Source organism: Pristis pectinata, chromosome 12 (genome assembly GCF_009764475.1).
Source record: "Pristis pectinata isolate sPriPec2 chromosome 12, sPriPec2.1.pri, whole genome shotgun sequence".
In the NCBI taxonomy this organism is placed as follows: domain Eukaryota; kingdom Metazoa; phylum Chordata; class Chondrichthyes; order Rhinopristiformes; family Pristidae; genus Pristis; species Pristis pectinata.
In genome coordinates this window covers 45,538,176-45,564,179 of record NC_067416.1, presented here as the reverse complement: position 1 = coordinate 45,564,179, position 26,004 = coordinate 45,538,176, and the positions used below count along the sequence as shown (strand labels likewise).

The following is a 26,004-nucleotide window of genomic DNA, read 5'->3' as shown; positions in this document are numbered from 1 at the left end:
GAGGCAAGGTGTGGGGGTGGGGGGTGGTTTACTTAAAGTTGGAGAATTCCATGTTCATCCCGTTAGGCTGTCAGGTCCCAAGACAGAAAATGAGGTGTTGTTCCTCCAGTTTGCGTTTGGATTTCTACCAGCAGTGGAGGAGGCTGAGGACCAACATATTAGTGATGGAATGGGAGGGGGAGTTGAAGTGACAGGTGATGCAGATCGCGATTACGAACGGAGCGTAGATTACAGACAGTTCCGGAGCGGAATGGGGAAATGAAGTGTCACAAACCAGCAACAAAAGAAACACACTGAGCATGTTTCAGTGTTAAAAACTATTTTATTAATCACTACTATTGATAATACGTAAAATAAAAGTAAAAATGTTAGTATGTTAGAATTCAAGAATGTTAAACCTCGAACGTTAACCCCAAAACTAAACTCTTCGTGTGTGTGTGTGTGACAAAGTCCAAAACTCCCAGTTCCTGAATGGTTCTTAAAGTTCAGTTCCGCAAGCCATAAGGTGAAACATGGGCAAGGGCTTCTACAACAACCACCGTTGTCTGAAGATAAGATGTAGATGTAGAAAAACATAGAGAGAGTACATACGAAATCCAAATGTTCCACGATGGAACCCAAACGACACTTCAGTGTTTACTCGGTAGTGACTTCCTCACCCCGAAAAGCATCCGAACCGTGGTCGTCCACACACAAATACCTGTTTCCTTCTACAGGTCAGCAACAAAGTGAACTCCACCGGATTACTTCCAACTTTTCCATACATGGATTTCAGTGGTAAACACAGTTATTGTTTCTCATCCATCGATAGAGAAAAACAAGCAGGCTGGTGTCTCTCTCCCTTCTCTCTCTCTTTTTCTTCTTCTTCTAACTTCTTCAACAACGTCATTACGTCCTTTATCTTCTATTGACGTAAGCACGCCCCACACACACATACACACACACTCTCTATCTTAAAGGGACTTTCACTGAGTCCGTAACAGAAGTGACTGGCAATGGGGAGAACACTAACCCTCTTAACTGCAGCTCAGGTTGGGACAGCACACAGAGAAAATCTCATACATCAATGGTGACTTTCTTGACCAAGTCATTTTATTCAGGCTTTATTACAGTCTACACAGGGAAGCACATTGAGTGAGAACTTAAAGGTACTCCACAGACCCAAAAGACTTCCAGTAATTCATTGTATTCACATTACAATGGTTACATACACCATAGGTTCACACTACTTCATGAGTAACCTACTTTTCTTTGTAATAGTTGATCATTCATTATCTCTGCGAGAGTTGCCGCTATCTGTCTGATGGCTGGGATTTGTCTAACAGCTAATTTCCCCACACCCTCGCTAATTAGGTGCTCTAATTTATGGTCCTTTCTGTTGTGACACCACTTATTTTATGATCAGCTCTTCTGCACTTAGTCTGCATGTCAACCGCCATATGTTTATCTTTGCTCCAGTTAGCTATGCCTTGCAATCTAAATACTGCGCTGCATCTTCTAACATGATCTTTAAGCTACCTTCACTATTGGCCTAATTTCCCATAATCTTTTTACAGTTTGTGCAGCATTTACCTTAACCTTATTATAAACTCTCCCAATTTTCTTATGATTTCTGGAGATCCCTCCTTCAGTAACAAATCAGCTTTGTCCAAGATGGTTTTGAGTTGTTGAAGCTGCACTCATCGACAGGAGTGGAGTGTATTCCATCATGACCCTCGCTGATGATGGGAAGGCTTTGTGGTGTTAGGAGATAAGAAGACACGACAGAATACCCCGTGTCTTACCTTCTCTTGGAACCATTGCTGGATCTGTCAAGCTTCTGGTCAACCGTGTCACCCAGATTGATCTTGAAGAATAGAGGCTTGCACTATTAAATTAGTCATGATCACCGCCTGGCAGTTTTGCAGTGGGAGGTTACTTGCCACTTTTCAGTCTGAATGTTGTCCAGGTTCTGCTGCATGCAGGTATGAACTGGATCTTTTGCTAATGAGTTGAAACATCGTGGTGAAGCTAGCAGAATTGCTACCTCACAGTTGTAGCAATCTGGATTTAATACTGATCTCTAGTGATGTGGGGTTTACACATTGTCCGTGTGACCGCATGGGTTTCCTCCCACATCCCAAAGACATGTGGATTGGTAGATTAATTTACCACTGTAAATTGCCTCTTCTGTGTAGATGGGTGGTGGAATCTGGGAGTGAGGTGAAGTGAGTAGTATTGAAATAGGATTATCCTGTGGGCAGGCATACTGTAGATTCAGTACTATAATGGTCTCCTATCTCAGAAGGAAAATATGGAATGGAATTGACCACTGTGCAATCACCAGTGAATTCTCTGCTTCTGACATTATGGTGAAGAAAGTTCTTCATGAAGGAGTTGAAAATAATTGGGCAACAACACTATCCTGTAATGATGTCCATTGACCACAGTCATCTTCCTATGTATGAGGAGGTATGGTTTCAACTGTTGAAATTTTATTTCCTCAATATTCTTTGACATCTCTCCGATGGCACACTCGGTCAAATGATGCCTTTATGTCAAGGATCATTACTCTCACTTCACCAGTGGAATTCAGCTTATTAGTCTGGGTTTGGACCAAGAATGTGATGAGGTCTGGAGTGGACTGATCAAAGTCAAAGTCAAGTTTATTGTCATATGCCCAAGTACATGTATGCACAGGTGCAATGAAAAACTTACTTGCAGCAGCATCACAGGCACTGATTGAGTCCTAATGGCTGGATTGCATCTGTTCTGCTTTTCTGGAACCTGACATATGTGGGAATTTTTCCAAATTGTCAGTTAGATGCCAGGATTGTAAGTATATTGGAAGCACTTGGCTGGAGTCAGTGTCATACAACACAGAAACAGGGCCTTTGGCCCATCACATCCATGGCAACAATTTTGCCATACAAACTAAACCCATTTGTCCACATTAGGTCAGTATCCTTCTACACATTGCCTATTCAGGTGTCAATAGGTGCACTCCACTAACCACTGGGACTTCGTTTGATTCCATTGCCATTGCTGTATCCAGTGCTTTCAGACATTTCTTGGTATCCTGTGGAGTAAATCCAATTGACTGAGAACCATCTTCTGTGATGGTGACGGTCTCAGGAGGAAACTGCAATGGATCATTCAACCCGAACCTCTGACTAAACATGGTGTAGAATGCTTCAAGTCCTGTATTTGGCATTTTCACATTGAGTCCCACCATAATTGAAGATGGGGACATCCTTGGGACATCCTCCTCTCATCAGCTGTTGAATTGTTCACCTCCATTCATGCCTAGATCTGGTATGGCAGAAGAGCTTTACTGTTGTAAGATTTACATGGGTTGTTAGATTTCTCAGCTCCATTTTCCAGGTTTGCAGTTCAGGTTGCAGTTTCACTACTCTCATTACTTCTGCTGCCCCTGGTGCTGCTCCCAGCATGCCCTCTGCTCTCTCCACCAAACAGAATTGATCCCCTGGCTTGATGGTAATGGCAGCAGGAGGGATAGACTGGGCCATGAGGTCACAGGTTGTGGTGGTGTACGTTACTGATGTTGCTGAGGATCCACAGCACCTCATGGATGGGTAGTCCTCAGCTGCAAGAACAATTTTGAGTCTCTTCCATTGAGCACAATTAAAGTCCCATACAACATGATGGTGAAACACCTGCATTGTGAAGATCTCCACAAGGTCTAAACATCATTCATTTCTCTGTGTTACAATGGATAATGCAGCTGCCATGAGTAAATTGGTGAGTATGAGATCTGGGTGTATCCCTCACATTGGTTTACTCACTACATCTGACAGCTATGTCCTTCAGGACAATGCTAACTTGGTCAATGTTTCTGCTATCGAGCCATTCCCAGAGCAGATTCTGTGCCTTTGCTACTTTTAATCTGCCATATGTCTGCACAGTTTATCAGTTCTTCAAGTCTGTCAATATGCTCATTAATACTCACTGCATTTCTGAGTTTTGTGCTCTCTGCAATCCTCACATTTTGCCCCTTAAACCCACTTGAATCGTTATCATATTTTCTCATAATAGATCTTTTCACATCTAGAAGGAGGCCAATCGGCTCAGTGAATTTACGTTGCCTCTCAGAGCAATCCCATCAAATTCCTCCACCCTGCAACCAATTCTCTCTCACATGACCATTAGATTCTTCCGGATTCTCTTAACCACTTCATGAGGGGTAATTTAAAATGGCCACTTAAGCTGCAAACCAGTATGTCTTCAGGATATGGGAGGAAAACAGAGCATGCAGGGAACCCACGTAGTCACAGGGAAAATGTGCAAACTCCACACAGACAGCAGCAGAGCCCATGTCAATGAGATGTGAGGGAGCAGCTCTACTAGCTGTGCCACTAAATTAATAGTTTTGTATTACACAGAACAGTGGTGCTAATGCCACTTCTCCCTGCAAATCCGCACAATTCACCACAGTCCTCTGCCAATTTCTGTCACTCCTCTGTTAATCTCAGGTGAATTTATTTTCTAACACTTATTGTCAAAAGAGACCCAATGAAGTTTCAGACAACCATCAACAATAATAACAAGAAAATGCTAGAAATACTCAGCAGGTCAGGCAGCATCTGTGGAGCGAGAAACAGAGTTAGCATTTCAGGCTGATGACTTTTCATCAGAATTATGTCCTCTAGTCTTTTAAGTGACATGTTGTTTCCCTCTGCACAGCTATTGATTGGTGTACCATGCAATTTCCCTAGTAATTTCTATTTTATTTCGGATTTTCAGCACATAGGAGCTGAACAACAATTCCCAGAAAAGTTAACTGTTAGCCTAGTCCAAACGCGTCAATCCTATTCCCCTACTTACTTCCCTGTAACCTATTCTCTCTTACATGCTCATCAACTCTCCCACAATTCTCAGACAACCCACCCACATCGGGGTAATTTACAGCAATCAGTTAACCTACCAATCAGCATGTCTTTAAGCAAAGCCACCCCATCACCAGGAGAACAGGCAAAGTCCACACTAACAGCACCAGAGATCAAGATTGAACATGGGTCCAGGGAGCTGTGAAGCAGCAGCATTCCTGCTGCACCACCATTCCACCCACTTTGTGATGGTTTAAGAGCAGACTGATTGGACTGGATTTAGCCAGGTTGGATCTTTCCTGCTTTTTTTGCAAATAGGATGTATCTGGGCAACTTCTAATATTGTTGGGAAAGTGCCAGTGCTTTCACTCTATTGGAAGACCAAGGCTAATTATGTAGTACAACCAGAGTTTTGTCCGCATTCAGTGTTCTCAGACATTTCTCGATATTACGTAGATCAGACTGAATCAGCAAACAACTGGCTTCCGTGGTGGTGAGGACCTAAGGAGGAAGTGGACTTGCCTGAATATGGCGACGAATGCTTCATTCTTGGCCACTCTTTCAAATGCTGGGCTCCACATTGTTGAGAATGAGATGTTCTCACAATGTCCTCCTCCTAGTTGCTGTTTAATTGGCCACGACAAAACATGACACAAGTGCAGAGCTTTGCTCTGATTCATTGGTTGTAAGATCACCTAATTCTGTCGATTGCATGCTTTTTCAGCTACTTAGCATGCACGTAGACATGCTGTGCAACCCTGTTAGCTTGGCATGCCTGATGCAGTTCCTAGCACACACCTTTGCACTTCATGAACCAGGGTTGATCCCTTGATTTGATTGTAAGGCCAGTGTAAGAAGAACAGCAGGCCGTGAGGTTACTAAGACACAAGAAATTCTGCAGATGCTGGAATCTGGAGCAATACATAAAATGTACTGCCTGACCTGTTGAGCTCCTCCAGCATTTTTGTCTATTGCATGAGGTTACTAATCATGGTGGAATACCTCATAACTGATGCTGGATGATTCACAGCACCACATGGATGCCCAGATTTCATATCTATTCTGAGTCTAGACCATTTAGCACAACAGTAGTGCAATATTAAACAATGGGCAAGGCCCTTAATGTGAAGATGCCTCCTGAAGGACCATGCAGTGGTGACTCCTACCAATTCGATCATGGACAGATGCACTGTCTGTGCTTTGCCACAGGCAAATTGGTGAGGATGAAGTCAAGCAAGTTTATCCTCCTGTTGATGTTCTCACTACTTCCTGCCGACCCATTCTGGCAGCTATGTCCTTCAGCATTCAGCCACTAAAAATACCCACAGGCATACGCAAGTACAAATAAAAACAGTTAAACTAACGTTGTTAAATAAAAAGCTCCAGTTACCTTTCTCCTAGCAGTAGATTTCTCCTATTCACTTGGCGCAGGCAAAGGAAAGTTGGGAATCCAGGAAGAAATAAAAACTGCACTTTTTGGAAATATGCAACTGGTTAGAAGGCAGCATCTGTGGAGTAAGAAAAACAGATATCACTTCAGATCAATGATCACTGTTCACAGAGATAGCAAGCAAGCCCCAGCACGAGCGCAAATGTTGGGTTGGAAGATCCGACTCAGTATCTTTAGATTAACTGAAGGGTTTTCCCTCACCCGCCACCATTAGTTTACACACAGCCTGTAAACAGTCACCTTTTCCACTTTGCTTGGAGTCACCACAAATGTATGATTTCATTACCATGACTACAAATCTCCCAATTCATCATTTGGAGACACCTCTTGAAAAATCACTATTTCTTCTTCATTTTGAGACATTCCAAGACAAGGCCCTGCTTTTGCTTCATTGAGAGATACTCCCTGACCTGACACTATCTCCTCTATTCATAGATGCTCCCTGACCAATCAGTTCCCATTTCTCTTCTACCTACAGACACACTCTGGCCAGTCCACATTACTCCTCCATTTGTAAAAACTCCCTGACATTCAGCGAAAAAAAAGTTAAAATTTCGGTTCATTTCTATGTCCCAACCACTGAAAGGTCTGTAAGTGACCAAAGCTCCCTCTCCCCAACTTAATGCAGACAAATGTTGAACAATACCAACACTCTTGGGAAGGGGTGGGTCGGTCAGGGGATCTCCTGGTCAGTTTGCTCCTGGGCCCGGCCAAGGTGGCCATTCATGGGTCAAGGCGGCCGTTGTCGAGGGTTCTGCTTGAGCCAATTGTCTACCTGGGGCTACGTCCATGCCTGTGTGTCTCTAGAGAAGGAGCATGTGATGTCCAGAGGTACAGTGGGGATTTTCGGGACCACAGGGGCTTGAAGGCGTTCTGGATAGTGATGACTGTGTTACAATTTGAAACCATAAATAGTGTATATCATGAAGTTCTGTAGCAGTGTAATAATCTGATTCTGTGACCACTGAATAAACCAACTTTGGAAAAGGAAAAGAAAGAAAAAAAACACTTATGGGAATGCACCAACATAATAATTAGGTGAGGCAGTATCTCTGAAAAGAGAAACAGATGGACGTTAATCCAGACAAGTGTGAGGTAATGCACTTTTGGAAGTCAAATTCTGGTAGGACGTAGAGAGTAAGTAGCAGGGACCTAATGTGCACTGACATACAGAGAGACCTTGGGGTGCAAGTCCACAGCTTGTAACACAGGTGGATAGGATGGTGAATAGGGCATTTGGTATGCTTACCTTCATAGGCTGAGGCAATGACCTTAAGAATTGGGATATCATCTTGCAGGTGTATAAAACATTGGTTAGACTGCACTTGGGAGTACAATGTACAGTTCTGGTCACCACACGACAGGAAGGATGTGGTAGCAATATAGATTATCCAGAAGAGATTCACAAGGATGTTGTCTGGAATGAAGCACTGGAGTTGAAAGGAGAGATTGGTGAGGTAGCATTTATTCTAAGTGGAATGTAGGAACCTGAGGGATGACCCTATCAAGGTTTATAAAATTGAGGGGCATAGATAAAATAGATTGTCAGTGTCCTTTTCCCCAGGGCAGGTGAGACTAGAACTAGAGAGCACACGTTTAAGATGAGACGGAAGAAATTTAAAGGAGATCTGAGGGGTAAGTTTTTCACACAGATGGCAATGGTTACCTGGAATAAGCTGCCAGAGGAGATGGTAGAAGCAGTTACAATCACAAAGTTTAAAAGGCGCTTGAATAGGTTCTCGGATAGAAAAGGTGCAGAGGGATATGGGCTTAATGCAGGCAAATGGGATTAATGTAGATTGGCATAATGATTGGACTGGACAAGGTGGGACAAAAGGGCCCATTTTTGTACTGTACGACTTGGTGATTCCATAAGAGTTAAGCATTCAGGTCAAGGGCTCTGCTTCTCTTTGCACAAATGCAGCTTGACATGCTGAGTGTTTGCAGCATTTTCTGTTTTTAATTGAGTTATAGTGGTGGCTTGCAAGAAAGGTAATGTTTTTAGTCGGGGGAAGGGCGTGGAGACTTCAATCTTCATATAAATTGAGCAATCTTCATGTAAACTGAGCAAATCAAAACAGCATATCAAGAACAAATTCATGGAATGCACCCAGGACAATTTTCTGAGGTAAATGTATGGATCTGACCAAAGAATATGCTATCTTAGTCATGTGTGCTGAAGCAGTATTAGTAATGTCACAATAAAGGGAAGTATGATCATAATAAAACTTCACAGTTTGAAGGTGACAACTTACGTATCTTTAACTGAAATAAAGCCAACTATGCAGGCTTAATTACAGGTGAGAAATTGGATTAAAATTGTGAGGGTAACATCATAATTATGACAGAATACAAAATATTTCATAATTCTCAATGACTGTAAACTCCATGTGAAAACTAAAAAATGTTAATAGCGTGCAAAAGTCAAGGATAGTTTCAGTTTGAAAGAACATACATGTGAAGCTGAAAGAATTGGGTGAATTTTAGAAACCAGTAAATTAGGGATAAAAACAAATACATAAAGAGGGAGAAAACAGGCTGCAAGTACAAACTAGCAAAAAATATCAAACCAAATCATGAGAGCTTTGGCACCTATGTAACAAAAGGTGAACAGCAAAAGTAAACATTGGTCATTAGAAGCTGAGACAGGGAAACTAATAAAGGGGACTTAGGAAATGGCAGATATGGTAAACATATATTTTGGATCTACTTTTTAGTGGAAGACTATAAAAGCATACCAAATGCCATAGAGCACCCGGGACAAACAGGAATGAAGAATTGAAACCAATCAATATCACTAGAGAAAATGTTCCAGGGACCAAGCTCTGGCACATCTTCTGGAACCTAAGACTTCTAAAAGAGAGTGTTGCAATGGTAAAACTCTCTGAATTCTGCACGGCTTCCAGCAGATTGGAAATTTAACACTGTTGTTTGAGAAATGAGGGAGAGTTAGTGAGTAATTTAGTAAGGCTAACCTCAGTGAGCAGGGAAAATACTGAAATCCATTCCTAAGCAATTGGTAACAGAGCACTTGGAAGAAACATAACACGATTAAGCAGAGCATGATATCTGAAAGGGACATTGTGATTAACAAACTTATTTGCATTCTTTCACATTGCAAACAGCACCATAGATGAAGGGGACCCAACTGGCATGGAGTACTTGGATTTTCAAAAGGCAATTGATTAGGTGACACAGAAGAGGAAAGAGCCTACCTTTAAGAAATAAGAGTTATGCCACGTAAGATATGCAAGGTAAGAGATGTACAAGATGAAGGCTAGTGGATTCAGGGTGGCATATTGCATGGATAGAGGATTGGTTAACAGACAAAAGCAAATGGTAGGTAGAATAAACAGGTCACTTTCAAGTTGTCAAGCTACAACTAGTGGCATGCCCAAGGAATGCCACAGTTTCAACTATTTACAATTCACATTAAAGACTTAGATGGCTCACATTCCAAGCTTATAGATAATACAAAGACAGCTGGGAAAGTAAATTTTGGAGGAGACAAAAAAATCTGCAAAGAGACATTCACCAGTTAACAACTGGATAAAAAATGTGGCAGATGGAATATGATGAGCTGAACTGTGATGTTTTTCACTTCAGTTTATTACAAAGGAGGATGGGGATAAGGAAGGCTTTCAGCAACTGTACAGGCGATTGAGCAGAATGAGCTTATAGAGTCATTATGCTTCTCGTAATTTTATAAACTTCTATCAGGTCGCCCCTCAGCCTCTGACACTCCACTGAAAACAATCTGAGATTATCCCACCTCTCCTTATAGCTAATACCCTCTAATCCAGCCACCAAGTCCAAACCGACCATTGATCACCCACTTATATTAATCTTACATTAATCCCCTTTATGATTCTCTTCACATTCTCAAGTCAGGCCAGATTCAACCACTCTCTTACACATGAGGGGAAATTTATAACAACCAATTAATCTAGCAACCCCCATGTCTTTGGGATGTGGAAAGAAACCAGAGCACCTGGAGGAAACCCATAGGGTCACAGGGAGAACATACAAACTCCACACTGACTGCACCCAAGGTCAGACTTGAACCCATGTCAATGACTTTGATAGGCAGTGAGTCTACTAGCTGCTACTCTGGAGTTTAGAAGAATGAGAAGCATTCTCATTAAAGTAAATGAGCCTGTAGAAACTTTTAGGCGGAGCTTGTGTGGAATAAAGTCCAAGTCTACGGAACCTCTCCTTGTAACTCAGCACCCACGCCCCACACCACCCAAACCCCCTTCCCCCCCCCAAAGTCCAGACAATATCCTGTAAATCTTTTCTGCACTATTTTTAGTTTAAAAACATCTTTCCTAAAACAGAAGCCAAAACTGTACACAATACTCCAAGTGTGGCCTCACCGTCTCCTCATCGGCAGACCCCAATCAGTAAGGATTGGTAACAACAGCTCCTCCTCACTGACCATCAACACAGGTGCACCTCAAGGCTGCGTGTTTAGCCCCCTGCTCTATGCTCAGGTGGCGATACGTCAGATCACCAGAATGAGACAGGATACCTGGTTGAGTGGAGCTACAACAACAACCTCTCACTCAACATCAGCAAAACTAAAGAGCTGATTGTTGACTTCAGGAAGGGGAAGGAAGGTGAACATGCGCCAGTTTACCCAGGGAATCGATGGTGGAGACAGTCAGCCGCTTTAAATTCCTGGGCGTTAACATATTGGATGACCTGTCCCGGGCCCAGCACATACATACCTGCAATCATAAGGGAAGCACACTAGCATCTTTACTTTCTTTGGAGGTTGTGGAGGTTTCACTTGTCCTTGAACTCTCTAACAAACTTCTACAGATGTACTGTTGAAAGTATCCTGACTGGTTGCATCATGATCTGATACAGCAATTCAAATGTGCAGGAACTTAAGAAGCAGCAGAGAGTAGCGGACTCTGCCCAATCCATCACAGGCACGTCCCTCCCTACCATGGGTGGTATCTATCGGAGGCACTGCCTCAAGAAGGCAACATCTATCATCAAAGATCCCCACCATCCAGGCCATGCCATCTTCTCGTAGTTACCACCGGGCAGGAGGTACAGAGGCTGAAGTGCCACACCACCAGGTTCAGGAACAGCTACTTCCCTTCAACTATTCATTTCTTGAACCAACGGGCAGAACTCCAATTGCTATAGTTTAGCAACATTACGACCATTTTGCACTAAAATGGACTTTGTTTTTTGTTCTAATTGCATTTTCTTGTAAAAATTGGGTATATTTCTTGTAAAAATAATTTATGTTTTTCTTGTGAGTGTTGTGATGCACCAGTAAGTTTTTCATTGCAATTGTGCATACATGTACTTGTGCATATGACAAACTCCATTTTTAACTTAAACAACTGCAGCATAACTTCCCAACTCCCATACTCAATGCCCTGACTGATGAAGGCCAGCATGCCAAATGCCGTCTTCACCAGCCCATCTAACTACAACACTGCTTTCAGTGAACTCTTGCACTCCCAGGTCCCTCTTTTCCTTAGCCCTCCCCAGGGCCCTACCATTCTGGTTTGATCTCCCAAAATACAATACCTCACATTGATCTGGATTGAAAGCCCATATACTCAGCTGATCAAGATGCCCCTTTAACTTTTCATAACCTTTGGCACTATTTTTAGGTGTCATCAGCAAACTTACTCACCTAACATGAAAACTAACTTGGCTGTGTGGCTAAGCACAGCTCCAATGCCATCTTCAAATCCGCCGACGATACTACTGTTGTTAGACAAATCACAGAAGGCGATAAGTCATCTTACTGGAGCTGGGGGTGCTGCAACAACAACCTCTCGCTCAACATCAGCAAAACTAAAGAGCTGATTGTTGACTTCATCAAGGGGAAGGAGGGCAAGCATGTGCCAGTCTTCATCACAGGATAAGCGGTGGAGAGAGTCAGCACCTTAAAATTCCTGGGCGTTAACATATCAGGTCAACTGTGCTGTGCCCAGCACCTAAATGCAATCACAAAGAAAGCACGCCAGGGTCTTTACTTTCTCAGGAGGTGAAGAAGGTTTGGCTTGTCACCAAATGCTCTAACAAACTTCGACAGATGTACTGTTGAAAGTGTCCTGACTGGTTGCATCATGGTCTGGTACAGCAATTCGAATACACAGGAACGTAAGAAGCTGCAGACAGTAGTGGACTCTACCCAATACATCATGGACACATCCCTCCCCACCACTGGAAGCATCTACAGGAGGCGCTGCCTCAAGAAGACAACATTTTTTATCAAAGATTCCCACTATCTGGGCCATACCATCTTCTTGAAGCTACCATTGGGCAGGAGGTACAGTAGCCTGAAGTCCCACACCACCACATTCAAGAGCAGCAACTTCCCTTCAAGCATTTTGTTGTTGAAGAAACCGGCAAAATGCTATTCACTACAGTTTAGCAGCATGATGATCACTTTGATCACTTTGTACTAAAATGGACTTTGCTTTTTTTTTGTTCAGATTGTGTTCTTTCTTGTAAAACTTGTATATAATTTATGTTTAATTTATGTTTTTCCTGTGAATACTGCTCATATGGTGCCATGTGCCTGTGATGCTGCTGTAAGTTTTTCATTGCACCTGTGCATACATGTACTTTTGCATATGAACATGCCTTGTACATTCACATCCAAATCGTTTATACAAATTATAAACAACAAAGGTCCAAGCACTGGCCCCTGTGGCACACCACCAGACACAGGTCTCTAGTCTGAGAAACAACCCTTGACTGTCACTCTCTGCTTCCTACCACTGAGCCAATTATGAATAAAATCCGCTATCTCCCCCAGCATCCCATGCGATCTAACCTTCCAGAATAGCCTGCCATGAGGGACCTTGTCAAAGGCCTTGCTAAAGTCCAACATAGACAACATCCACTGCCCTACATACTCGAAGAGATTTATCAGTCACAACTTCCCATGCACAAAGCCATGGTGACTGTCCCAAATCAGACCCTGTGTTGTGAGACAAGTTCGAGGTCTCGAAGGACAAAGACTCTGAACACAGCCTTGGAGTTAAATGATTTATTTACAAAGGTAAATGTGGAGAAAAGGTAACAGGGCCACACGCATGCGCGCACACACACACACACACACACACACACACCAGTGATAACGAGTGTGAGAAAATCGCAACATGGGGAAAATATATACACAGACACACACACACACACACACCAGTGTAAACGAGCGTGAGAAAATCGCAACATGGAGAAAATACATACACACACATACCCCCCCCCCAAGTGATAACGAGCGTGACAAAATCGCAACATGGGGAACATACACACACACACACACACACACACACACACACAATGAACTGGGTACAAACAATCAAGGAAAAGCAATACACTACCCGCCACCCCTTGACTCAGTGCAGGGAAGGCTCTATGCTCCCAGGGATACTTAACTAATTTCTCCAGCACCGTTACACAGTTACTCAGCCTGGAATAAAGCAGATGCTCCTAACTTCTATTAAATGGTGCACAGCTTACTGACAAGGCATTCCTCGGAGCCAAAAGAGGCAGAACCAAGCACTTGGCACTCTTTATAGTGCTGGAGGGCTGGGGGGTCCAGCCCAGGTAGTTCAAACAGGCCAATGGCCCGAGGCCAAGTACAAAGGTGCTTAAAAGGACCAATGGTTCAAGTGTGCCCCGATGAGTGGGGTGGAGCCAAACCTTGATTGACAGTGGTGTGTCTTCCGACCAGATAGGGGCAGTGCTGTCATCCGACCAGGTAGCGGCAGTGTTGTCACATGACAGCCACGACCTCCACAATACACCCTATCTCTCCAAATGTTCATAGATCTTGTCCCTCACAATCCCCTCCAGCAATTTGCCCACCACCGATGTCGGACTCACTGGCCTGTAATTTCCTCGCTTGTTTTTGCTACCTTTCTTAAACAATGGAACAACATTAGCCACTCTGCAATCCTTCAGAACCTCACCTATGGCCATAAATCTCTGCAAGAACTTCCGCAATTTCTTTTCCAACTTCCCAGAAGGTCTGAGAATGCACCAGGTGAGGCCCTGGGGATTTATCCACTTCAATGCACTTTAAGGGCTCCAATACCCCCCCACTGCTGATTCGTACATTGTCCAAGACAACACCACTCCTTCTCCCATTTCCTTAGCTTTCATCATTTTCTCCATAGTAAAAACTGAAGAGAAATATCCATTAAAAATCTCACCCATTTCCCTTGGTTCCACACACAGACAACCATGCTTATCTTTAAGGGGGCCTATTCTTTCCTTCGCCACCCTTTCACTCTTAATGTACTGATAGAATCTCTTGGGATTTTGCCTCGCCTTCTCATATCCTCTTTTTGTCCTCCTAACTTATCTCTTAACTGCACTCCTACATTTCTTGCAGTCACGAAGAGCGTCACTAGTTCCCAATTGCTTGAATGCAATTTTCCTCTTTTTCCCTTAACGACAGCCTCAATATCTCTCATCAGCCAAGGTTCCTGAAACCTGCCAGTCTTGCCCTTCACCCTAACAGGAACATGCAGGCCCTGAACTCTTGACATCACACTTTTAAGATCCTCCCACTTGGCAGATGCTCCTTTCCCTGCAAACAATTAACCACTGCAAGATCCCACCTAATGACACCAAAATTTGCTCTGCTAGAGTTCAGGACCTTAACCTGTGAACCAGACATATCCTTCTCTGTGACTATTTCAAAACTAACAGAATTCTGGTCACTGGACCCAAAGTGCTCTCCGACAAATACTTCTGCCACTTGCCCTTCCTCATGCCTCAGGAGGAGGTCCAGTGTTGCACCCTCTCTAGTAGGTCCCTCTATATATTTATTGATCAAGGAAGCTTTCTTGAACACATTTCACAAATTCCACTCTGTCCAAGCCTTTCACACTATGGTTGGCCCAGTCAATATTAAAGAAGTTAAAAATCTCCCACTAATACTACCCTATTATGTTTACAATTATCTGCAATCTCTCTACATATCTGCTCCTACGATTCTCACTAACTATTAGGAGGCCTATAATACAATCCCATTGGAGTAACCATCCCATCAGAGTGACCATTCCCTTCTTGTTTCTAAGTTCTACTCATATGGCTTCACTGGATGATCCCCAAAGAACATCCTCTCGAATGACCATTATGTCCTCTTTCATCAGAAGGCAACTCCACCTCCTCTCTTTCTCACACCTCTGTCACACCTGTAGCATCTGTATCCTGGAGCATTGAGTTGCCAGTCCTGCCTTTCCCTCAGCCATGTTTCTATTATACTGTAGCTATGATATTCGAGTTCCCAGAGTCAATCTATGCCTTGAGTTCATCCTCCTTACCTGTCAAGCTTCTTGTATTGAAATAAGTGCAGTTTAAACCAATGGTCTTTCCTCTCCCTTTACTGTGCTCCTGTCTACCCTGATGACTAAATTTTTTTCTTATTGGCTACAGTATCATCCGAATTTCTCATCAGCCACTCTACTGCTCAGAGCCCCACCCCCCTGCCACTCTAGTTTAAAACCTCCTGAGTAACACAAGCAAATTTCCCAGTCAGGATATTGGTCCCCCTCCAGTTCAGGTGCAACCCATCTCTCTTGTACAGGTCACCCCTACTCCAGATGAAATCCAAATGATCCAAGAATTAGAGTCCCTCTACCATGCATCACCTGCTCAGCCACACATTCATCTGACTATCTTTCTATTTCTACCCTCACAAGCACGTGAAACTGGGAGTAATCAAGGGATTACTACCCTTGAGGTCCTGCTTTTTAGGTTCTCTCCTCACTCCCTATGTTTACTGTGCAGGACCTCACCTACCTTTCTGCCTATGTTATTGGTACCAACATGCACTACGACCTCTGGCTTTTCACCCTCCCCCTTGAGACTGTTGTGCAGCCGCCCCGAGACATCCCTGACCCTGGCATCCAGGAGGCAACACACCATCCTGGTGTCTCTGCTGTGGCCACAGAACCTCCTGTCTGTCCCCCCAACCACTGAGTATCACATGACCACTGCCCTGCCTGACATCCCCCTTACCCACTGAGCCTCACAGCTGGTCTCAGTGCCACCAACTTGATGGGATAAATATATTAAAAGAGAAATTAATAAGGCGTTTATTGTCTTTGAAAATTGATAAATTTCCAGGCCCATTTGAAATCAATCCAACACTGTTGAAAATAGTAAAGGAGGAAATTGATGATGCTCTAACCACAGTTTTCAATCCACTCTGGCTCCTGGAGTTAAGTGAGAGGATTACAGGACTGCTAACATTTTACGTTTAGAAAGGGAGGAAGAGATAAACCAAGTTCAAACTCGATGATAAACAAGATATTGGAAACATTCTTGGGGACAATGTAAACCTAGATTTTCAGAAAGCATTTGCTAAGGTGCCACATAAAAGGCTGGAGCACAGGTTAAGAGGTTGTGTATTAATCGAAGTGTGCTAGCATGAATCAAAGATTGGGTATAGCACAGAACAAAGAGTTGGAATAAACAGATGTGTTTCAGGCTGGAAGGATTTAACTAGTGTAATGCCCCAGAATCAGTTCTTGGCCCTCAATTATTTGCAATTTATGTTAACAACCTGGAGGAGGGGACACAATGTAAGATATCCTTGTCTGCAGATAATATGGGAGGGATTATTACGGTGTGGATATTAAGATTCTGAACTAGATATAGACAGGTTGAGTGACTGGGTGAAAACGTGGCAAATGGAGCTTAATGTGGGAAAGTGCAAGATCATGCGCTTTGGTAAGAGGAATCAAAAGGCAGTCTATTATCCAAATTGAGAAAGTTTGCAGATGAAGGATCTAGGTGTTCTTATGCATGAATTGCAAAAAGTTAGCAGGCAGGTACAGCAAGCAGTTCTGAGGGAAAATGGCACCTTGCCTGTTATTGCAAGAGGGTTGGAGTTTAGAAATAGAGAAGTATTGTTACGATTGTATAGGGTACGAATGAGGCCACACGTGGAGTCCTGCACACAGTTTTGGTCCCCTTATTTAAGTAAGGATAGACTGGCACTGGAGGCAGTCCAAAAGAGATTCACCAGGCTAATTCTTGGGATGAGAGGGCTGTCGCATGAACTTCTAAAGATCTATATTCTTTGGAGTTTAGAAGAATGAGGGTGATATCATTGAAACATACAAGATCCACAGAGGGCATAACAAGGGTAGATGTTGAGATGTTTCCATTAGTGGGACATAGTTACAGGATTAGGGGGCAGTCATTTAAAACTGAGGTGCGTAGGAAATTGTTCTTGCAAAGAGTGGTGAATCCCTGGAATTCTCCTCCCCGGAGGTTATGAAGGCAGGATTATTAGGAGTATTTAAAAATAACGCAGGTTAATTTTTGAAAGATCCAAGAATTGAGAGCTGAAGGAAACTGGCACAGGAGATAAGGCATAAGGCAGATCAGCCATGATCATACTGAATGGTGGAGCAGGCTTGAGGGGCCAGTGACAGCATCTGACCCACATCAGGAGGAGCCTTATTTCCTTCAGCTCTGATTAATATCATTTTGATAGACTGGCAGTTTAATAGGTCAGGGCTGAAAATGGAAGGAAAAATCAGTTGATTGCCTCCAGTGAGTGTTTGCAGCCCTCGGGTCTTCTTGGGTCTCACGATCACCTTTCTGAGACCATGAGGCTCTTGCCCCACACTTAATTCCCACTCCTTTCCCTTGCCACTGCCCAAGGGCATGTGCTATCAGGAGAGGCTGAACAAACTTGGGCTCTTTTCTCTGGAGCAGCAGAGGCTGTGGGGTGATCTGTTGGAAGTGTATAAAATGATGAGGGGCATAGATAGGGTGGAGAAGCAATATCTTTTTTTCCCATTACTGAGCGATCCAATACCAGAGGCCATGCAATTAAGGTGAGAGGGGGTAGGTTCAGAGGAGACATAAGGTGTAAGTTTTTTACTCAGAGAGCAGTGGATGTCTGGAATGCGTTGCCTGATAGGGTGGTGGAGGCAAATTCACTGGGGGCTTTTAAGAGGGGCTTGGATGGGCACATGAATGAAAGGAAAATGGAGGGACATGGGCATTCTGCAGGTAGGAGAGATTAGCTATATCGGCACAACATTGTGGGCCTAAGGGCCTGTCCTGCGCTGGACTGTTCTATGTTCTAAGGCTTAACTACTTCATGTGGAACTTTTGTTTGACAACAGGCGGAGAACTACTATCACAACTCCTCCCCATCACTTAACCTCACCTGCTGCAAGCTTAGTTCCCGTGACAGTTCTATCCTCACCCCGATATGTTACTGAATGACTCATCCATGCTTTTGAGCCCTCGCTATTGACCTTGGGCCCGGGCTCCCATCTTCACCCTTAGTGAACTTCAGCTCACCCAAAACCCTTCTGCTGGGTCTGAACTCGCATCAAGTCACACTCATCAACAAACATTATTTACTCTTTTGAAAATACCCCTTTACTGCCTTTCAAGCTGGAGTCACAAAAATGAGACCCGGTGGGTTGCCTCAGAATCACAGATCCAAATTTGTTTGAGAAAATACAACAAGGAAACATTTTGCAATTAAGCTACATAGGCAGAGCCAGACAGTGAGTTAAGATCTGAGATGGGCACCTTACCCTGCATGGTCAGTGTCTTCTTTGGATTAACTTCATCCCCACCTTGATTAATCATTGCAGCAGTTCTCCCCGTAATCTCAGAGGATTTCACACTCAGACATGCAGCAATGAATCATCCCGCACCGTGCACTGAAGTTGGTGAGTCACATCCATGCTGATGGAAAATGATGGGGGAAATCAGCAGCTCTTGCTGTGAACAGGTGCAGGAAGATGTTATACAATCCTGGAAATAGAAAGGCAATTTTAGATAACGGCTCAGCATAAATAGGAACTGAGCAAATTCTTATGCCAATACAGATAACTGAATGTTGATCTAATCACAGGAAGGGTGTTAGAAATCTAGAACACTTCCCCATTCCAAATTCAATAGTCCAGCAGGTTGGAGGGATTGGATAGCCTTTACCTGTCACACTCCTATGATACACTGGACCCCAGAACATATTCCACTAAAAGCCAAAGAGTAAACCCATGGTGCCCAACCTGCCTCAATGTCTGGCACCATTAGCACACCCAGTGCATGGAACTGGAATTTCAAACAAGCAAGGGATTGCCAACCATTTGATGGTGTTTACAAATACTCCAAGGCTCCTTCAGAGATTTATGACCTCTTTTACTCCCAGGGAATTGGGCATTAGATCTTCTCCTGTGAGGAGTGACCTGCCTCATACAACTGTGCTCATATTTGAGTTGCTGATTCATCCCATTCCATTGCCCGTTCCCAGTTGCAAATTCCTTTCTTTTAAGCAGAGTGCCAATTCCCAGCTGAAAGTTACAAGAGAATCTGCATTTTCCACTGCTTCATGCCTGGTATTCCAGATCACAACTGGCCTCATCATTGACTTTTCCCCCAGCTACTTGATGTGATTGCCTTGAAGTCAAACTGCATTTCACAAAATGCACTAAAGGCTTAATGCTTTCGACAAAATCTGTGGTTTTCCTTTTGTGTCCTACAGTTCTTACCTACCAACACATGGTGGCGCCTGTGCACATGCAACACTGATCAGAATTACCCATTTCTGCATAACGCACGTACAGCATGAACCAGATACAAAACCTTCCTTCACAGCACACACAGTGCCTCAGTTGGAGACACTTACAAGGTCTTAGCAGCTCCAAGGATATACAGCCAGGTACTAGGAAGCCACCCAGGGATGTCTTCTTTAAGTTCAATATTCCTCAACCTGTTCTCCCTTGACACCTTAATTCATAAACTTGACCACTTTAGATCCCATTTCACACCCTCCAGCCCAACGGGAGCCCTGCCCAAACTAGATTGGGATTGCACATGAACCCCCACCCACCACCCCATCCAAACTGATTCTCAAAGTCTGGATCACACTCTTACAGCCTCCCTGAGTCTCAGACTCCAACCCTCCAACCTGGGGTATCTGAAGGTCAGGCCTTTCACTGCACTCATTACTTAAGGCCTGACAGACACTGCATGATGTCTTGGACTTCAGGGTGTTATGAAAGGGAAATATTTGTTGGCTCACACACTACACACTTATACATCATCCAAGGACAGTGTATTTATTGTTAAATTAATTTGCTTGGTGTATTCAGATATAAATATGTGCTTTCAACATTTCCCCTGCCACTGCGAACATAGAACAGTACGGGCCAGGAACACACCCTTTGGCACTTGATGTCTGTGCCAATCATGATGTCAAACTAAACTAATCCCCTTGCCTGCAAATGATCCATATCCCTCCAATCCCTCCAAATTCACGTGTTGATCTAAAAACCTCTTCAACACCACTTTCGTATCTGCTTCCACCACCAGCCCAGCAGCACATTCCGGGAACCCACCACTCTCTGTGTAAGAAAGACTTGCCCCATGCATCTCCTTTAAACTTTCCCGCTCTCACCTTAAAGCTATGCCTCCTGGTATTTGACATTTCTACCCTGGGAAAAAGATTCTGTCTACCCTATCTAAGCTCCTTATAGTTTTACAAACTTCTATCAGGTCTCCCCACAGCCTCCAATACTCCAGGGACACCAATCCAAGTTTGGCCAACCTCTCCTTGTAGCTAATACCCTTTAATCCAGGCAGCTTCCTGATGAACCTTTTCTGCACTGTTTCCAAAGCCTCCACATCCTTCCTGTAATGGGATGACCAAAACTACACAAAATTCTCCAAGTGCAGCCTAATCTAGGTATTATACAGCTGCAATGTGACTTCTTGACTCTGATACTCAATGCTCTGACCAATGAAGACAAGCATGCCATACAACCTCATTACTACTCTATCTATTTGTGTTTCCACTTTCAGAGAGCTATGGAGTTGGACCCCAAGATCCAAGTCAAGAAATGCTATGGATCACTGGTTTAGTCCAGGAGCTGACAGTGATTCCTAATGAGTGTGGTGTCCTGGGATTCAGGCATCCACCAATCCCATCACTGACCATCTGCAATAGTGGGAGCAAAGAATGGTCCTTATGAGTGGCAAAAAGTCTATGAGAAGCAAAATTATCAAGAGTTAGGTAAAATGCCACAAATGTGACCATAAATAACAAAACATCAACATCTCTGTGAGAAAGCAAGGATTCAACAAATTGTGTTTGTCAAACAGCTGGGTTAATGTGTAGACTTCAACATATCAATTTTCAGTCCAGTTTTAAGAGTTATTAACATGATAAGAAACAAACCTCAACTTGCAGAGTGAACAGGATTCAGTCCTGGTTGTGAACAGCAACCATCATAGCAGAGTACAAAATCCAGTCATTTGTGAGCTCGCTGATGCCTCAGCAGGCTGGAGGACTGAGTGAATGCCTTCCCACACACACCGCACATGAACGCCCTTTCCCCAGTGTGAACTCGCATGTGCTTCCAAAGGCTGGATGACTGAGTGAATCCCTTCCCACACATGGAGCAGATGAATGGTCTCTCCCCTGTGTGAGTGTGCTGGTGTTTCCAGAGGCTGGATGGCCAAGTGAATGTCTTCCCACAGGCAGAACAGCTGAACGGTCTCTCCCCTGTATGAGTGCACTGGTGTTTCACTAAGTTGGACGAGTGCTTAAAGCCCTTTCCGCACACTGAGCAGATGAATGGTCTCTGCCCAATGTGGTTTCGTTGGTGTTTCAGCAAATCACTTCTGCTCTTGCAACACACATTACAGTCAGAACACCAGAATTGTCTCTTGTCAGAGTGTAGTAGCTGATGTGAAGTGAGGTGAGAAGAACGAGTGAAACTCTTCCCACACACAGGGCAGGTGAATGGCCTTTCTCCACTGTGAACTCGCTGATGATTCCAGAGGCTGCCTGACTGAGCAAATCCCTTCCCACACACAGGACAGGCGAACGGTCTCTCTCTGGTGTGAATTCGTTGGTGGTTCCAGAGGCTGCCTGACTGAGTGAATCCCTTCCCACACACAGGACAGGTGTATGGCCTCTCCCCCGTGTGAACTCGAATGTGCTTTCGGAGGCTGGATGACTGAGTAAATGCCTTCATACAGATGGAGCAGGTGAACGGCCTCTCTCCTGAGTGAGTGATCTGGTGTTTCACTAGGTTGGATGAGTGAGCGAATCTTTTCCCACACAGGGGGCAGATGAACAGTTTCTCCCTGTTGTGAGTGCGTTGATGTTTCCGCAGATCACTTCTGCTTTTACAACACATTTCACAGTCAGAACACCGAAAAGGTCTCTTCTCAGAGTGAACCAGCTGATGTTCATTGAGATGGGATGAAGAAGTGAATCCCTTCCCACACAAGGAGCAGGTGAAGGGCCTCTCCCCTGTGTGAACAGACTGGTGTCTCAGCAGTGTGGATGACTGAGTGAATCTTTTCCCACACACAGAGCAACTGAATGGTCTCTCCCCAGTGTGAACGGACTGGTGTCTCAGCAGAGTGGATGACTGAGTGAATCCTTTCCCACATAAGGAACAGGTGAATGGTCTCCCTCCAGTGCAAGTTTGTTGACGAGTGTCCAGCTGAGAAATGTACTTTAATCCTTTCCTACAGTCGCCATATTTCCATGCTTTTTCCATGCTGCAGCTGTCCTTGGGAAATTCCGGGATGGTTGAAATCTTGTTCTCACGCAGAATACAAACTCAGTTTCTGGTTACTCTGGCCCATGCTCCAATTTTTCAGGTTGTGTAAGATTCTTCGAGTCAATGCACTGGGACACTCTGACTCAGTGTGTGTGTGTACGTGTCATGGTGCTCCTGCAGTCAAACTGTTTGAAGTTTTTCCACACTCTCTGTCCAACAACATTCAGGTCCTGATGAACTGAACAGTGCTGTTAGATCTTGATGCAAGGCCCAGTCTGCAGATCCTCCTCTTCCAGTAGTCTGTAAAATGAGTTTACAGAAGTCACAAGTACAGGTTAGAAACTCAGTCCAACAAACAGGTCTGATGGGAGTCTGCAGCAGATTATTTAAGATCAGCAGGATCTCAGCCTCCACACCTCCCCTGCACTCCACGTACATGATTAGCATCAGGACCAACATGTATAATTGTTTATATCTTGTTGATAAGACAACCTGATTCTGGACGATGTGAAGTAACTAAGATCATTAACTGCAATTGCTGTATCAACTGAAGCTCAGAATTCCCAGTCAAAGTGCCTTATTTAACTTGAGGATTATACTCTACTGTAGCTTTGTACTAAGACACTTCGTGTTGACTCTGCCTCAATGGAAACATCTTCACCAACTCTTTTATTCATCTTAAATACATCAATTGACCGATCCCTTATTCCTATGCAGTTGGTGGAACACAAAACCCAGTCTGTGCAAAATGACCTCCAAACGTACAAAAAGCCATCACTAATTCTCAGCAATTCTAGTTTCTTTTTTCCCTCCTCCTAAGTCGTAAATCCACTGTGCCACACACTTCCTCCACACCACACTCCTGCTGTTTGAAAGCCAGATTCATTGCAGGTTTTTTTTATTTTACAGCATGGTAACTGGCCCAACGAGTCCGCGCCGCCCATTTTAAACCCCCCAAATTAACCTACACGTACATCTTTGCAATGTGGGAGGAAACCGTTGCACCCGGAGGAAACCCATGCAGACACGGGGAGAACGTACAAACTCCTTACAGACAGCGATGGGAATCGAATCCCGATCGCTGGCACTGCAATAGCGTTGTGCTAACCGCTACGCTACTGTATCGTACAGATGCTGGCTGCTAAAGCTTATAGCAAAAGTCATGCATCAACAATCACATGTGCATTTGCAATCCATCTTTAAGGCAGCTAATTGGTATTGGTATTGCTATTGGTTTATTATTGTCACTTGAACCTAGGGACAGTGAAAACTTGCTTTGCATATCATTCGTACAGATTAGTTCATTACACAGTGCATTGAGGTAGTACAGACTTGCACAAGTACAAATTCAAAACTGACACTGAGCCAAAGAAGATATTGGGACATGAATCAAACACTGGTGGAAGATCTGAGGTTGCATGTAACTGAAGGCATGATGTCCAATGGTACAGCAAAGGAAGTAGTGGTGGCGGGAGGCAGTTACAAGAGACCATTTGCAATACTTACCTATGAATGGGCATTGTTACTGAAGCAGTGAATCACAGCACACAGAAGGCCATGCAGCCCATCATGCCTGTTCCAGCTCTCAGAAAAGCCTTTTCAAAGTTTCCCCTGCTCCTTCCCAAAGCTACAAACGTTAAAGGTGTCATCTGATTTTCTTCTAAAAATTCCCACTCAATTTGCTTCCACCAGTTTCTCATTACTCTCAGATCAGAACTAACTAAAAAGTCTCCAGATGCTTTGTTTGCTCATTACACGGGGAGATACGATTCCTGATTAAATATATTTGCGGAGTAATTACATTCAAATTCCAGTGAGGCTTTAGAGAGATGTGCTCCAAGTCTGCCAAAGACTCTCTGTGGAGGAGGGACAACAGAGGCCGCGCCCTCTAGCGGGGGTTGTCAATCCAAACTAGTCAGCCAATCATTTGCTCTGCTGCTCACCCGCCCCACTTTGTTTTGTCAACAAGATGGCTGCAGCTCAGCCGCCCTGGCTCAGACAGCAGTCGGATACCCGCTCACACAGCTGTCATCGCATCACACACACGGGGCCCGTGGGCCACTGTAGTGGGTCTGAGGGCCACAACGGAACATGTCCACCTTCCCACCCCAAGCGCAGGCCCGACTGCCTCCCTCCACGGACAATCGCCTACCTGATGCCTAGTCCCTTGCTCCGCTTGCGTCCACCTCCTGCTGCGCATGCTCAGAGATTAGCAGGCCTGCGTCTGCGCATTGGGTTCCCATTCTTACCATAGACCAAATTCTGACCCGCTGGGAGTTCTGGGTATGGCAAGCGCCATTGAACAATCCTATCTGCGAACAGTTCAGGCCCTGTCCCCTGGCGAGATGCATGTTGAATTCCATTTTTCAACTACTAACGCAGATTTTGACTACCCCAGTCTGGATTGATCACTGCACTTACCCTTTTCACGAATTCACACCCGTTATTATCGGGGCATCATTGTTTAATGTGTGTCCTGCCTGAGGGGAAGCTACAAAGTTTAAGAGACACAAGAGATTCTGAAGATTGCTGGAATCTGGAGCAACACACACAAAATGCTGGAGGATCTCAGCAGGTCAGGCAACATCGATGGAGGGAAATAAACAGTCGACGTTTCGGGTCGAGACCCTTCATCATGACTGGAAAGGAAGAGGGCAGTAGCCAGAATAAGAAGGTCGGGGAAGGGGGAGGATCACAGGCTGGCAGGTGATAGGTGAGTCCAGGTGAGAGGGGGAATGTAGGTGGGTGGAGCAGGGGGATGAAAGGGAGTGATGTCAGAAGCTGAGAGGTGACAGGTAGAAAAGGGCAAAGGGCTAAAGAAGAAGGAATCCAGTTGGAGAGGACAATAGACCATGGAATAAAGTCCAGGAGGTGGGAAATGGATGGGCAGGTCATGTGTGGGGGAGGAGAAGGGGAAAGGAAGAGGTGAGGGGGACAGGAATGAGGGGAAAAAAGGGAAAGCGTTACCCAAAGTTAAAGAAGTCGTTGTTGAGGCCACCCGGTTGGAGACTACCAAGGCAGAATATGAGGTGCTGATTCCTCCAGCCTGTGTCTGGCCTCAACATGGCAATAGAGGAGGCTGTGGATAGGCATGTCACTATGGGAGTGGGATGTGGAGGTGGATGGCCACAGGGATATCCTTGCTTTTGCAGCAGATGAAGCGAAGGTGCTTGATGAA

General features: G+C 44.3%; 1 protein-coding gene across 5 annotated transcripts; it reads right to left on the bottom strand.

Annotated features, from left to right (window-relative positions):
• Positions 1 to 493: 493 nt before the first annotated feature.
• Positions 494 to 25,010, bottom strand: LOC127576527 (zinc finger protein 235-like). Of its 5 annotated transcripts, none has more exons than XM_052027017.1 (5): positions 24,979 to 25,010; positions 21,488 to 23,126; positions 18,840 to 19,062; positions 6,217 to 6,334; positions 494 to 4,583 (listed from the first exon to the last, which is right to left on the bottom strand). In XM_052027017.1, the coding sequence occupies exon 2, from the start codon at positions 22,821 to 22,823 to the stop codon at positions 21,561 to 21,563; it is 1,263 nt and encodes a 420-aa protein (XP_051882977.1). In that variant the 5' UTR covers positions 22,824 to 23,126; positions 24,979 to 25,010; the 3' UTR covers positions 494 to 4,583; positions 6,217 to 6,334; positions 18,840 to 19,062; positions 21,488 to 21,560. The 5 variants fall into 5 exon arrangements, with proteins under 5 accessions (XP_051882977.1, XP_051882978.1, XP_051882979.1 ...); XM_052027018.1 differs by having other exon boundaries at positions 494 to 3,586; XM_052027019.1 differs by having other exon boundaries at positions 494 to 3,291.
• Between the last annotated feature and the right edge of the window lie 994 nt (positions 25,011 to 26,004).